Raw genomic sequence first — 13,314 nt, 5'->3', positions numbered from 1 at the left:
CATGCCAATTCTAAATTGACAAGCATGATCCACAGCTATGCAGCGTACTGGATGTCCTCGTGCGTTTCCACAAGAGTTACCGCGCAGCCATCCTTCACGTATACCCGGTTGTTTGTTTTTAATCCTGGAACGCCTGATGACTGTTATTGGATCCGGCTGACTAAGGTCACAGATGAGGTAGCGTCACCGTGGGTACACACCGCCGGCTCTTCAGAAGAGGACCTTAACATTGTTTGAGCTGACTGCAGCCGGCCCATGGCCATGTGTGGCCGGTGTCGGTTCCGCCTGAGACGCGCCGGCTCCGGGCCACTCGGCAGCCTCCGCGGATCCAGACCACGAGACAATTTAGAGTGAGAGCTGCCCGCGCCACGGGTGAACACCCACCCAATATGGCGGCCTCTTGCGGCAGACAACACGGCATGTCACCGACTCGTCGCCAGTGACACTCACTGGCACGCCGTGACGCACGCCACGGCTGGCCGGTGGACCGTCCGTCGGGTCAGGTCGGACCGGGTCGGGCCGACCGGCAGCCCCACCGTGCGGGGCCAGGCGCATCGGCCACCGGATGCGGTGACTCACGCGCCGGTCGACCGGACCCCGGTCGACCGGCGCGTGACCGGGGTCCGGTCGACCGGGCCCCGCTGCTCTGCAACATACCGCGCACCGGCCGGCCGCCCGCAAAAACCGCCGCCGCCCTCTCCTGCCCGCCGATTGTGCTGCCCAAGTCCGACTGACGTCCTTCGAGACAATCCCCCGTTTTTGCGGCGGCTGGCCGCACTGCCGCAGCGTGCGCGCTTTCGGCCGTGGGACACCGCCGTGCGCCACGGTGGGTCGTGCGAGCACCGTAGTGCAGCGCAGTGGATTCATGGTGCCTCACAGTGCCTGCCGCGACGGGCTGTAAGCGTATCTCGAGGCTCTGGCCGATGGCAGAACCTATGATTCGGCTCACTCCCTGGTTGCGAAGCACCCACAGGAACGGTACAGAGCAAGCGTCCCAAGCGCCGTTCATCCCAAGGTTACAATAGAAAGGGCGCACGAACATGAACAAGCTACTCAGTCAGATTCGACGACTGACAAGAGTGCATTCCGGGATGGCCCTGACTGACGCATCCATACCCGCAAGCGCTCAATTTAGTAGGAGAAGTTGGGCGTTTGGCCAAGTCGCCCAACGCGATGGGCTTCGCTCCGCCTGAGGCGCTGAGGTGACTGTACTGAGCTGAGCTGAGCCCATTAGCCGCTCGCCGTCAGTCCACGACACGTCCACACAGGCCAGCGGGTCCTTTCCTACGTCGAAGCAAAAGTGGCCACTAGGTCATTGACGGTTGTGAGACTCGCGTGTAAGTTTTTGGCCTTTTTCGTCCCCGTGGCTCATCCCTCGACATGCAGGAAGTTCCCTAATTTTCGTGGGGTCGTGCATCTTTAACGGTGCCATTGAAAACCTGGTCATGTCTGATTCACAAACTGCCTTGAGACACCCGACTCTCCCTTGTGGCTAGAAGAGGGTCGTTGGTCACTGTCCTGCCTTCGTCCTCACACTTTTGTAAACGATTTTATCCTTTTACAAATGTCTGCGTCAATATCCGTGCTTACGCAACATGACTGCGGTCGTCCTGACTGTTCAGCCCAGGATGTGTTCCAGAGAACGGCTGGTTCTCCGAGGCTTGGTACCGAGATAAGATTGCTTCATGTAAACCCTTTTGGGCGTGCTCGACAGGATTAAGCGATGATCTGCCGTTTAATCACGTGATCAAGCGGCACCACGGCAGCGAGGACGTCACGACCATTTCCAGCGACCGAATCTGGAAGCCTTGACATGAGCAAGTGCGGCCTTACGCTTCTGCTTTTTTGGTATTATGACTCCTTGTTATGGAAATAACTGCCATTATTACGGCCGACTGCCAGAAGCTAAGTGCTATTGTGGCAACCTGCCAATATTTTGCCAAAAGGTGCTCATCTAACACAGATATGTACGCGTATCAATTAGAACAGTGTGTCACGTCTTCGATTGATTACACGAGACAGTTCATTAAATCCCCTTATCTCATCTCGGTGCCAAGCACACATCCTCACAACATATCCTAATGATCGGTAGCTATCGCCGTATCTCGTGATCTCATAATGATAACCAGCATCTCGTGGCTCTTGGTATCCTGAAGGTCAGATAGTTTCAACATCAATGCCGAAAAACCTGCATGTGAAGGCCTTTCGTGCCCATTCTGAGATACCGAGCGACCACTGGAATATACTATAAGAATTATTTATAACTGATACCGAGCCGACCCCATGGCCGATATTCAGCCGATAGACGGTATCAAACCGAGCTAATGCGTAGGAAACATACAATAATACTTGACTTTTCAAGGTAGTTCTCGTGGCTACGGGTGAGTTATAGCCTCTCGTGAATATTAAATATTGCACCCGGCGTGTTGAGAATCGGTTATTTTCGGCTGAACAGTTAGTAGTGCTTAAAATCCGTTTGAACACGGGCATTTTAAGGACACACGCATCCAAGGGAGTTTCCGCAGCTGTTGGGGAGCGTTGGCTGGGAGCGCCGCTGCCGGGCGGCCTCTGCGCAGACCGGTACTCACGCTGCCCAGCACGACCGGCAGGAACTCGCTGTAGGTGATGTGCTGCAGCTCGGCGCCGACCACGCGGCGTGCCTCCTGGAACAGCTGCTCGTCCGTCCAGTGCCGGTTCATGGCGGCCAGCTCCAGCGCTGCGGACAGGGGCCGAGTCACCTACAGACATTCTCCGGCGGCGAACAGGGACCGAGTCACCCCAGGCATCCAGCGCTGCGAACAGGGGCCGAGTCACCCACCGACATCCCGCGCGGCGGACAGGGGCCGAGTCACCCATGATCTCTGGCGGCGGACAGGGAGCCGTGCCATCCATAGACCTCCGGCGGCTGGGGCGTCGACAACAGCTGCGGGCTGAGGCACGCGCTCTCGGTTGACAGTTATCACTCGGAGAGCTGGACCTTGGCTATCTGAGCTTTCTCCTTTCCTCTCTATTTTCCGATGAGTGCCTCCAGAACTCAGGGGCTTGGCTAAACCGAACTCATGGGACCTGATTGTTGACTTCGAGTCGGTTTGAGGTAAGATTAATAAGCCGGTCGTTACCTTCCTTCAAGAGGAACTCAGATTCTCTGTAAAAAATATTCTGACCGATTTCAATTTCATTTCGCCTCCATCGATTTCAGCCGTATGCCACCAGCGTTTTACTCCGGTATCGTTCTAAGTATTGATAGCCCGCGCGGATTCGTTGAGAATCTTGGCTACTTTGACGAAAGATCCCATCAGGCTCCGGTACCATGCATACAGTACAAGCGCGGTGTGTGGAAATCGTCACGAAACACCGCTATTCATAATTCAATTCGGTGATAGCAAACGATCCATGTAAATACAGATGAAGTAAGACTGTCGGACGCTTAAATAGGTCTAAACGTCGTCGGAAGCTTGAGTCAAATATTCCCAGCATTTACTTCGTAATGCCTACTTCGAGAGGGCTTGGCTGACGTTCATGTCCGTCTGTCGTGTGAAGTTTGTCCATGCAAATCCCGGATTGAGGAAATCCGTTGCCTGGGAACTGCTTGCACAATCTCGCACGAAACAAAGCACACAAAGGCCCGCACTATCCGAATGGCATCGTTGAGGACGCACGTCGCCCAGCGTATTACAACGGCATTATGGCATGAAACAGCAACATTTGCGTCATGCTTCGTTGTGAGCTGAACGTAATGGCGAACTCAAAGCTCAAGAGCTATCCAAACTCCTTGAATATTTAATCCTAAATTCTCGGATGTATTTTCAACTTTCTTCAGCATGCCCGCCAATGTCCACAACCAGCCACAGAGCTCCATGAGCCGCCTAGGCTTTCCTCAGGTGTCACGCCACCTGCCGACTTAATCCGTCAGGTGGGTGTCCAGAGCCTTTGTGTTCGTCCAGGACCTGCCACACGGCAACCAGAACCATGCTGGGCGGCACTGAGTGCCTTGAGCTTGGTTTCCACGCGCCGTCTAAAAGCCCGTTTAGCTTCGTCAGCGACGTCGTCGACCAAGGAGCAAACCAATCAGCGGCGACGGCCAGGCAATTCCCGCCATTTCATTTTGACGAATGGCCGGAGCCGACGGACGTCAGCGGGCATGCACAAACGCGACTGGGACCAGACTGGTGTTGGCCGTGCCGCGGCTCGGCCGGCGACGTCACGGCCGCGCCACCGGCCAGCGCCGGCGGCCCGGGGAGCGGCGGTGGCGGCCGGCCCCGGCAGCGGCGGCGGTGGCCGGGGCGTCGCCGGCTCCGGCCCGGCAGCCGCGGCCGCTTGTGCAACACAGCTGTCTGACCCAGCGCCGGCGGCGGTCCAGCTGTCCGAGCCGGGACGGGTGTCGGCTGGGGAGCCGGGCCTGGCGGCGCCCCACCCGCCCCACCTCTGGTAAGACTGGGAGCAGTCGGACGCGAGGTGGGCTTAGCCAGCTTTCCGGGGCTGGCTGAGCGCGGTAGCCGCGCACCGAAAGGATACCGCCGACCCCAACGTCTGAGCTGGGGTCAAGCTGGACCAGAATCAGGCGGAAAGGGAAAGCAAATAGAAAGACTGCCAGGCGGACGTGCCGAGGGTATTATCCCACTACAGCGCTTAGATGTGATTAGGCAATGCCACAGGACCGTTTTTGAGAGCTGAGAATTAGGGCTTTGACTTGTTTGATTACCTCTTTTGCGGTAATATAATCCTGCACGCGGCATGGCATCCGCATGCCACGATGTCGCTTTCGTTTCCGTTCATTATGATTAAGCAAACTAATGCCATTAGCAAAAAGCGCCCATCTCATCCACTGGCATTCACGTGAATACATTTGTAGTGCTGCTGGTGCTCAAGCACTGCATTATTTCAAAAGAGCCATCAAGTGAAGCGATGCGATGAATAAAGTTTTGCTCCCTACCCCTTTGTTGTACTCAAGACATTGCAATGGAGGAATTTGGCCCACGACCACTATGTTAGATTTCCAAATGCAGTGAGCTGTCGGACCTGTTGGACCTGCCGCTGTATGGCGGTAAGCTGGCAACTGACCGGGAGTTGCGGCACAGTCTCGACGGCAGTGTCGGGGCAGATCGTGTGACACAAAACAGGTCCTGCCCCAGCCCTGCCTGGCAATGCGACTGAGGCCGCCATTGTCCGTTGAACTGTCATGATATTACCAGGCTATTGACTTCAAGACGCAAACAAGACACTACCAGGCTACCGACTCCAAGACGCAAACAAGACACTACCAGGCTATTGACTTCAAGACGCAAACAAGACACTACCAGGCTACTGACTCCAAGACGCAAACAAGACACTACCAGGCTACTGACTCCGAGACGCAAACAAGACACTACCAGGCTATTGACTTCAAGACGCAAACAACAAGACACCACCATGCTATTGACTCCAAGACGCAAACAAGACACTACCAGACTACTGGCCTCAGACGCAAACAGCAAGGCACTACCAGGCTATTGACTTCAGGACGCAAACAAGACACTACCAGCCTGCTGACTCCAAGACGCAAAGAAGACACTACAGGCTATTGACTTGAAGACGCAAACAACAAGACACTTCCAGGCTATTGACTTGAAGACGCAAGCAACAAGCACATCTTAGCATGTACCGGCATACTCATAACCCCAAACGTCTCGTGTAAACCACCCGAATGCAATTCCGGCAGCAACATTAGCACTCAAGTGTGGGAGTAGAACAGCACCTAGCCAGCCGGGCCTCTGACCGGCGGCCAGCACCGCGGGCATCGCGTGCTGGCTGGTCGTGTCCTGAACACCCGGCTGGGCGCCCGGGATCGGGGTCGGAGGGTCAGGGCGCCGCGCCGGCCCGGTCACTCACCGACTCGGTTGTGCTCCCGGGCGAAGAGCGTGTGCATGGCGCCCAGGGCGGCGTGCTCGTTGACACGGACGTCTCCCGAACGGAAGCAGCTGGAACGGCAGGACGGTCAAGCGGGCGGCAAGTGTTGCCAGGGTAGGTCGGCGGCACATGTCTGGTGTTGCGAGCTGTCTTTCACATTATGTGGAGAATGGCGCATTTGCATATACAGCGGGCCTTCTCAAAAGTGAAACGCGATATCAACGCTCTTCTCTAAGGCAAATGACGCAATCACCCATCCTTTCGTTAAAAATTGACCTTCGCAAACTACTAAGACTCCGAACTGTTTGAGAGTCACGCACATGCTGCTGTTAAATAGTGGGTGTGTTCATTAATGCATTACCGGTTCATGCTTAGCATTGCCCGCCTCCGGGCGCATTTGCAACGGAGACAAAAAGGCCCATGCCATTGTTTTACTGCCCACGCCAAGTCGACATCAAGCTCAGAAGAGAAAGGTTATGACGCCGTTGAATTCTGAGTAAGACTTCTCCAACGTAGCCTTGCTAATGCTGATCCTGACACTAGCTTAGAGGCTTAACGATGAATGTTACGGAGAACGAATTCGCACCGTTATCTCCTCTACTGTACGAAAATGTCCCAGCTGCGTTCCGCTTGGGGCAGAACAGGTCCCAGGACCAGGCCCTCGGGTGCTGCAGGTCCAAGGGTCGTTACGCGTCCAATCCAGCACCGCGCTCGGCGCTCGTCTTTACTCGCAAATCTAACGCGACAAAATAACGGCTTCGCGACGTCAAATTGCGTGGCAATAGTCAGATGGATAACTATGTCAAACATCAATGCGGACACGGATTGTGCGGACATGCAGCCCCGTCGGTATGGGCGTCACCTCCGCGTCAACGGGAGCGGATTTACCACCGCGCCCCACCGGCGCGTGCCGTGCCATACCGCCCCACACGCGCTCCGTGCCATTGGCGGCTTGGACGACATCCTCACAGTCGGCCGGCACTGAAAGTCGTGCTGAGAAGGCAAACCCGCATCCTGCCCAGTCGCGACGGTAAAATTGCGCCGTAGGAATTCACGCCGTGGAAATACCGCGAGCGGTACCCATGGGCATGGGTGGGGCTGAGAGACGCTGGCTGGAAATGGCAGGTGGCTGGCCACCTCGTGTTGGCCGCGCGGAGGGTGGCTCGCTGTGGCATGCTGGCCGCACTCTCACCTGAGCGAAGGGTGCGGCTTGCAGTCGAGCTGCGTCGGGTCAGCCGACAGGAGGCCCTTGGAGCCCGACGGACCCGGCTGCATCTTGAGAAGACCCTTCTTGAACTGGCGGATCTCGTCATTCTCCTCCTTGCTGCTGCCGTAGATGACCGAGCCGTCCAGGAAGGAGGTCACCTGGTTGATCTGCTCGCGGGGTCCTGTGAGCGCCGGCCAGCTGGGCTCGTCACGGGGGCTGGACGAACGGGCTCTGCGGCGGCGTGGCATGTTCTCCGCCGCCTCCAGCGCCCAGTTGGGCAACGCCGCGCCGTTAAGACACCGTCGCCAGCTCTGAGCAACGCTTCCGCCCATCGACCGCTGATAAACGACAAGTCGGAGAGAGGTGGGGTGCAGGAGAGGCGGGAGACACTGGCGTGGGAGAGAGCACGGGAGGGACTGGGGCAGCGGCAGGAGGAAAAAAACAAACATGTGAAGAATCAAAGAGAAGAATAACAGTGGGACAGAATACGCCGCTAAAAAGAGAGAGGAATGACAGAAGGAATATTTGCTGGAAAAGAGAGCGAGGGAGGGAGGGAGGAAGGGACTGGGGGGAGGGAGGAAGGGAGGGAGGGAGGGAGGGAGAGAGAGAGGAGAGATGGAAGAGAGAGAGAGAGAGAGAGAGAGAGAGAGAGAGAGAGAGAGAGAGAGAGGAGAGAGAGAGAGAGAGAGAGAGAGAGAGAGAGAGAGAGAGAGAGAGAGAGAGAGAGAGAGAGAGAGAGAGAGAGAGAGAGAGAGAGAGAGAGAGAGAGAGAGAGAGAGAGAGAGAGAGAGAGAGAGAGAGAGAGAGAGAGAGACACGTGGAGAAACCGTGGCCGTGGGATACGGACGCCGCTGAGAACGGCACATGGCACTCGATCGGGTGTCTGCGTTCGTGATTGCGGTAAGCCAATCATTGCTCAAGTGGAACGAAGCGGACGTGATCGCGATTGCTGAAATAATCGGATGTTACTATCCCAATTGGTCCTTTCATAAAAGTGCACAACAGCGGATTTCACGGCCCTTTTCTTGCTATCTTATTCCCTTGCAGCTCAACAGCATTCATCAGCCACCACGTGAATATGATAAAGAAGGGAAAGCTAGCTTTTACTTTGAAACTACGATTATTCGTTCAGATCAACTAGCAATCTATTTAATTCAGTAAGATAGCCATTTAGTGCCCTCTGGCTCTCACACCCTTTCATTTCGAATACCAGCACGAGCGCGTCCACTTTCCCCTGTTCGGCATCAGGCCGCCTGACACAGCTGTCCCCTGGACCCTGTCTGATCCTGTGGCCGACGCGGCAGCCCAGTTGGCAGGCGGTGTGTGACGCGCGGCGTCCGCACGTCCCGAGCGCGCCACGTACCGAGCGTGCAGCCGGTGCGCGGCGCCACGCCCGAGCGCACGTACTCCTGGCAGCGCTGCTTCAGCCGGCCGTAGAACGGGTCGCTCTCCGAGATCAGGATGGGGTAGCACTCGGGGTGGAAGTTGGCCAGCTCGACGTCGCAGCACTTGAGCCGCTGCCCGATGAAGCCTGGCGGCGCCGGCGGCGGCGGTTAGGGGCGGCCGGTCGCGACCCGCGGTCGCCCGTCACTGGGTCAGTGTCAAGGTCGCGTGCTCGGACGGGCGCCTGACGGACCGGCGGCCGGCCTGCGCCGCACCCGCAGAGCAGTGGTTAAGGCGAGGTCAGGGCGCCCGGGGCCGGCTGCCGTCGTGCTGCGGCCGGGCCCGGTCGATTGGCGAGCGGCAACGCGGCTGTCAAGTGGGCCACTCTCGCCTGGGCCGCGTGCTCTACTGACCAGCTTCCCGGATCGTTTATCTCTCCCACTGTCTCCCCAGAGCGTTTAGCGCGACGGCGTTCATTGGCGGAGGCCCGCCCAGCCAGCACGGGAGGGCGCTCACGACTGGCAATAATAGATGACGGGGCGAGTTGCGGGCTGTAATCGAACGACGATAAATGGCGTCTGGCTTCAAGCCGACGAGCACCGCCGGGTGACGTCACCAAACCAGAACTGGAGCTATCGAATGTCATGTGGTGTGGCACCGGTTGCGCAAACCTAACTCCATGATCGACAACTGTGGCTTTTCCCACGCCAGAGGATTAGTGTGATGAAAGCAACACTTCGCAAACTCGAGCGCACTCGGCGTGGAAACCAAAGCGACGTCTTCCATCACAGCCGTCGTAAACCTGTCAGCGCGTTCGCGGCGTATCCAGGCATGTCAGAATATGTCAACCAGGCAACTGCGACCGGCTGCTGTCGAGTGGAAAAGTGACGGAACCGAGTCGACCACAGTAATCGCGCATAGCATGCCACCGGAAAGTTGCTCAAACGCTCGTATCTCGCACAGTGTCAACGCGCTGTAAAACATGCGTGCCAGCGAAACCCGCGGTTTTCGGTTGCAGAAAATGCCGCGCCGGTTATCACGCCACCGCGCCGCGAAGCCGCCTTCACTGGAACGGTCGGCGACACGCAGAGCCGGGCGGCGCGTGAGACCGCGCGACCTGTGGGGGAGAAGGGCGGGGGCGGGGCGGGGAACCGACCTGCCATCTGCGGCGTGTGCGAGAGGTCGTGGTAGACGAACTCTCCGAACACGGCCGCCATCACGTTCATGTGCCGGTGGGTGGTCTTGCCGTCCTGGTGCACGGCCAGTGTGACGGAGCGCGCCGACGGCAGGAACTGCCCGCTGCGGGCCTGGCGCGGCACCGAGATACCTGCGGGGAGCGCCGAGGGCTTACTGCCGGGCACTGGGCCGTCCGGTACACGCGGCGGACAGAGCTCAGCGGCACGGTACATGTTGTCGAGGCGAACAAACGTCAGGGAGCATCACTAATAACTGGAGCACAGAGCTACGGGACGGTAACACATGTACATGTCAGCCAGGGCTGGTTGTGTACTTAAACTGCGTGGCCATCGCCACAAACAATTCGGTTATCTGCATGATCAGATACCGGAGACACGTTGCGAAGCCTAGAGGAGAGTTAGCTACCGGCACGCCGCGCGATGACGTTCATGGTCGCCAGGTAGAGAGGTATGGCTTGTCGGCAAGAAGAGATATGGCGTGTCGGTGAGAAGAGATATGGCGTGTCGGTGAGAAGAGATATGGCGTGTCGGTGAGAAGAGATATGGTACTATCAATTTGGATGAGTAAAGAACGGTCACAAAGCGGCCATTCACGGCCAGATTAGAAGTAACCCATCCATCATTCAGGTCTCTGTGTGAGCTCGAAAGTTCCACTGTTGGAGGACGATGCCAAATGTCAGAGCGGTTGGAAATCAAATGACTTCAGTGACCTTCCAGAGCGTGCCAGGGAATCTAAGTGCAATCAAAGAGTCTAGAAATTAACTCCGTGGCCAAGTGCTGCGTCTCTGGTCATGGTAGACGGTCACTGACACGCAGTTTACACTATTCAACGAGGACAAGCATGCTCTCAGCTGTGCCTTGCTAGCAGTGACCTCCTGGTGGGTGGTCACGCACGCATCTGTTTCCACGGCGCCAGCTGCCCAGCCGTCGTCCAGGGCGGCGTTGACAGCGAGGCACCCAGCCGCCCGCGCACACGATCGCCTGATAAGTCAATCAGCTGTCTCAGGGTCCCCCACAGCTGTCTCAGCTGTCTCAGGGTCCCCCACAGCGACCAGCAACGCGCCTCAAGAAGCCGCCCCGGTAGCCCTCACGGCCGCCCACCAGGACCTGTGACGTCATCTGGGGCGCCGGGATCATGCGGTGTATGTGGACATGGGTGCGGTGCAGGTGCGACCTGCCGCCGCCGCCTGCGGCCGCGCCGACCGGTCCTCGGCCAGATGGAAACCGGCTCTGTGGCGCCCACCCGCCGCTGGGCGGCCGGCTAATGAGTGCAGGGTCAAGATCAAGGCAGCGCAGAACTGGATCAGTTGCGGGGTCCGAACGCCGTCACGCCGTCATCTCATGGCAGTCGGAAGCTCTAACTAGACCAGCTATCATCCCATTATGCGTTGCGCCACATGTAATTAGACATGGCGGCGCGGAGCCAGCCATGCATGAGTTTGCATGCTGTGATGGCCCTGTCTTGATGAGGTGAGCCCCACACAACCGTCATTCGCCTTGGAATTGCGACGCGACGCCTCGATCACAGCTGTGTTGGTATGCGTGTCGCGCTGTTTCACAACGGACTTATCGTTTTGTGTTGTGTACCTTACGTTAAAAATCGTTTGCATTACCATTTTGAGTTCATTAGGTTAACGAGAAGCATTTTATGTTATCGCCGCTTGACCCAAATAGGAGCCCTCGGGAAGACCCCCACCGCAGCTCAGACATGTCTGCATAGCTCCGCGCTCGGTAGGGCCGCCGAGGCGCACACGCGCGTGTCGCAACGGCCGAGGACGGCGAGCCGCCTCTCGGATGGAGATCTCTTCCAGTGAAACCGAGATCCATGGCGCGCGCTCGCTCACCCTCGGGAACGGACGGACCGCGAGCGGAACCCGAGGCCCTCCTGGCGAGACAAAGGCCCCGGATGTCTGTTCAGCTCCCGGTGGCCTCAGCTCGGCCCGCCAGACGAGCTGCGCCGGCGGCCCTCTCCAGCACCACCCTCACACCGGCGGCGGCGGGCGCCCGGCACTTAGCCCGCCGGAATCGGCCATCAGCGAAACCACTCCTCACGCCGCGGCGGAGGCGCGGGCGCCGCTGGCGGCGACGGTCGGCCTTCGGCGGCGCGGCGCCGGCCGCATTGGGAGCGCTCGTGAGCCGGCGACGGAGCGTCGTGAACACGGACCACGGGCCGTGACGCCCCGGGGGAGGCGGTCACGACCCGTGGCACCCGGCCCGGTGGCGGCGCCGGCGCCCCAGGCCGGCCAGCTGCCGACCAGGCCAGCTAAGGTTCAGCTGAGAGCGACACACAGACAGCGAAGCAGTCCCTCCCTGCCGCCGGGGAGAGAGGCCTACCCGGCTCGGACCGGGACATCACTGGGCGTCGCAGCCTCTGGAGCAGCCCGCGTAAGGTCATCAGTAGTCCTGCGGTGACCATCGGACCAGCCGACGGCACAAAAACCAGATCGGGTATCCATGACCTCCTGACCGGCGTCGTCCCGCCATGGCTCCCCGGTCGGCGCGCATACAGAGCAGCTGCGCACCACACGATCGGGCCACCCACCGTCTGATCCATAGGCGGCCGGCAGGAAGCGCAGGTAGCGGGTGTTGGAGTTGCCCCACTTGGGGTTCTGCACGTTGTTGCAGTAGCCGTTGAAGGCGCGATACTTGCGCGGCTGGCAGGGGAAGTCGACCTCGACCGGGCACGAGTCGCCCAGCACGGTGCCTCGCACGTCGGCCGTCGGTAGGCCATACGTGATCTGGTCCTTGCTCAGCTGGTGCCTGGGAACGGTGCCGGCCGACGTCAGCGCTCGGCAGGGGCCGGCACTCCGGGCTGGCCGCGCCGGCGAACCGAACAGCCGAACATGGGTAAGCGTCGTGGGAGGAGGTGGTTCGTGGCTGGACAGCGGCTCTCGGCGCATCCTGGGAGGGTAGCTGGTGCGGTGACCTGTCACTGCAGTGCATTGTTTGGATGGTTTTAATGGGATGACGCGTCGGTGGATGGATGTGTATGTCGGGAAGGTGACTGAGGGTGGACTTCAAGCTGGTGCTTCTGAGGTAGGACGCATACGCAAGGAATACTCTTGCATGATGAAGTGAAAGTTCTTATGTTGAGTTAACTGGCTTTCAATATACCAGCAGGTACTAGTTAAACGACGTTGTAATGCTAAAGGAAGATTACATCAATGGTACTCGACTTTTCGAGCCGTGCCCATTCTCAACAGCGACTCTTGAGGTGACTGTGACTGAGGCGACTAAAGAGCGACTCTTGAGTGACTCTTGACTCTGTCGGATGAGCACAGCTCGGATGATCGAGCACTGTCAACATCATCTTTAGATAGTACTACAACGTTCATCATACAGTAGTAATAGCCCCATTCCTCGGAGAAAAAACACAGAAGAGCGGAGATATAGATGCATTGATATTGCGGCAGCATGCTTTTATCGAAACGAACAGCAAAAGTGAATTCACTTCTATTACTACCGTCTTATGTACGTGCATAATAATCCTCCCGAATGCACTTAACATCTTAAGCACTACAACGTTGTTTGACTGGTAGCCCCTGACATATCGAAGATCGTTAACTCAGCGCAAAAACTTTTAACTCATGTTGCCGACATACCAGGAGCTGAAAGCCTTGAGTTCCTAAATCAAGTAAAGTC

The 13,314-nt window shown here is 57.9% G+C and overlaps 1 protein-coding gene across 1 annotated transcript in view; it reads right to left on the bottom strand.

Annotated features, from left to right (window-relative positions):
* The window catches only part of LOC119111803 (uncharacterized), a 52,074-nt gene that overhangs the window by 19,050 nt on the left and 19,710 nt on the right, over window positions 1-13,314 (bottom strand). The window contains 6 exon segments of the mRNA XM_037235625.1: window positions 2,589-2,716; window positions 5,869-5,957; window positions 7,079-7,274; window positions 8,457-8,624; window positions 9,633-9,803; window positions 12,215-12,432. Coding sequence (XP_037091520.1) covers window positions 2,589-2,716; window positions 5,869-5,957; window positions 7,079-7,274; window positions 8,457-8,624; window positions 9,633-9,803; window positions 12,215-12,432 — 970 coding nt within the window.

This window comes from Pollicipes pollicipes, unplaced genomic scaffold (assembly GCF_011947565.3).
Source record: "Pollicipes pollicipes isolate AB1234 unplaced genomic scaffold, Ppol_2.1 Scaffold_7261;HRSCAF=8764_pilon_pilon_pilon, whole genome shotgun sequence".
Classification (NCBI taxonomy): Eukaryota; Metazoa; Arthropoda; class Thecostraca; order Pollicipedomorpha; family Pollicipedidae; genus Pollicipes; species Pollicipes pollicipes.
The sequence above is the reverse complement of the archived record's forward strand: the minus strand, read 5'-3'. Positions and strand labels throughout refer to the sequence as shown.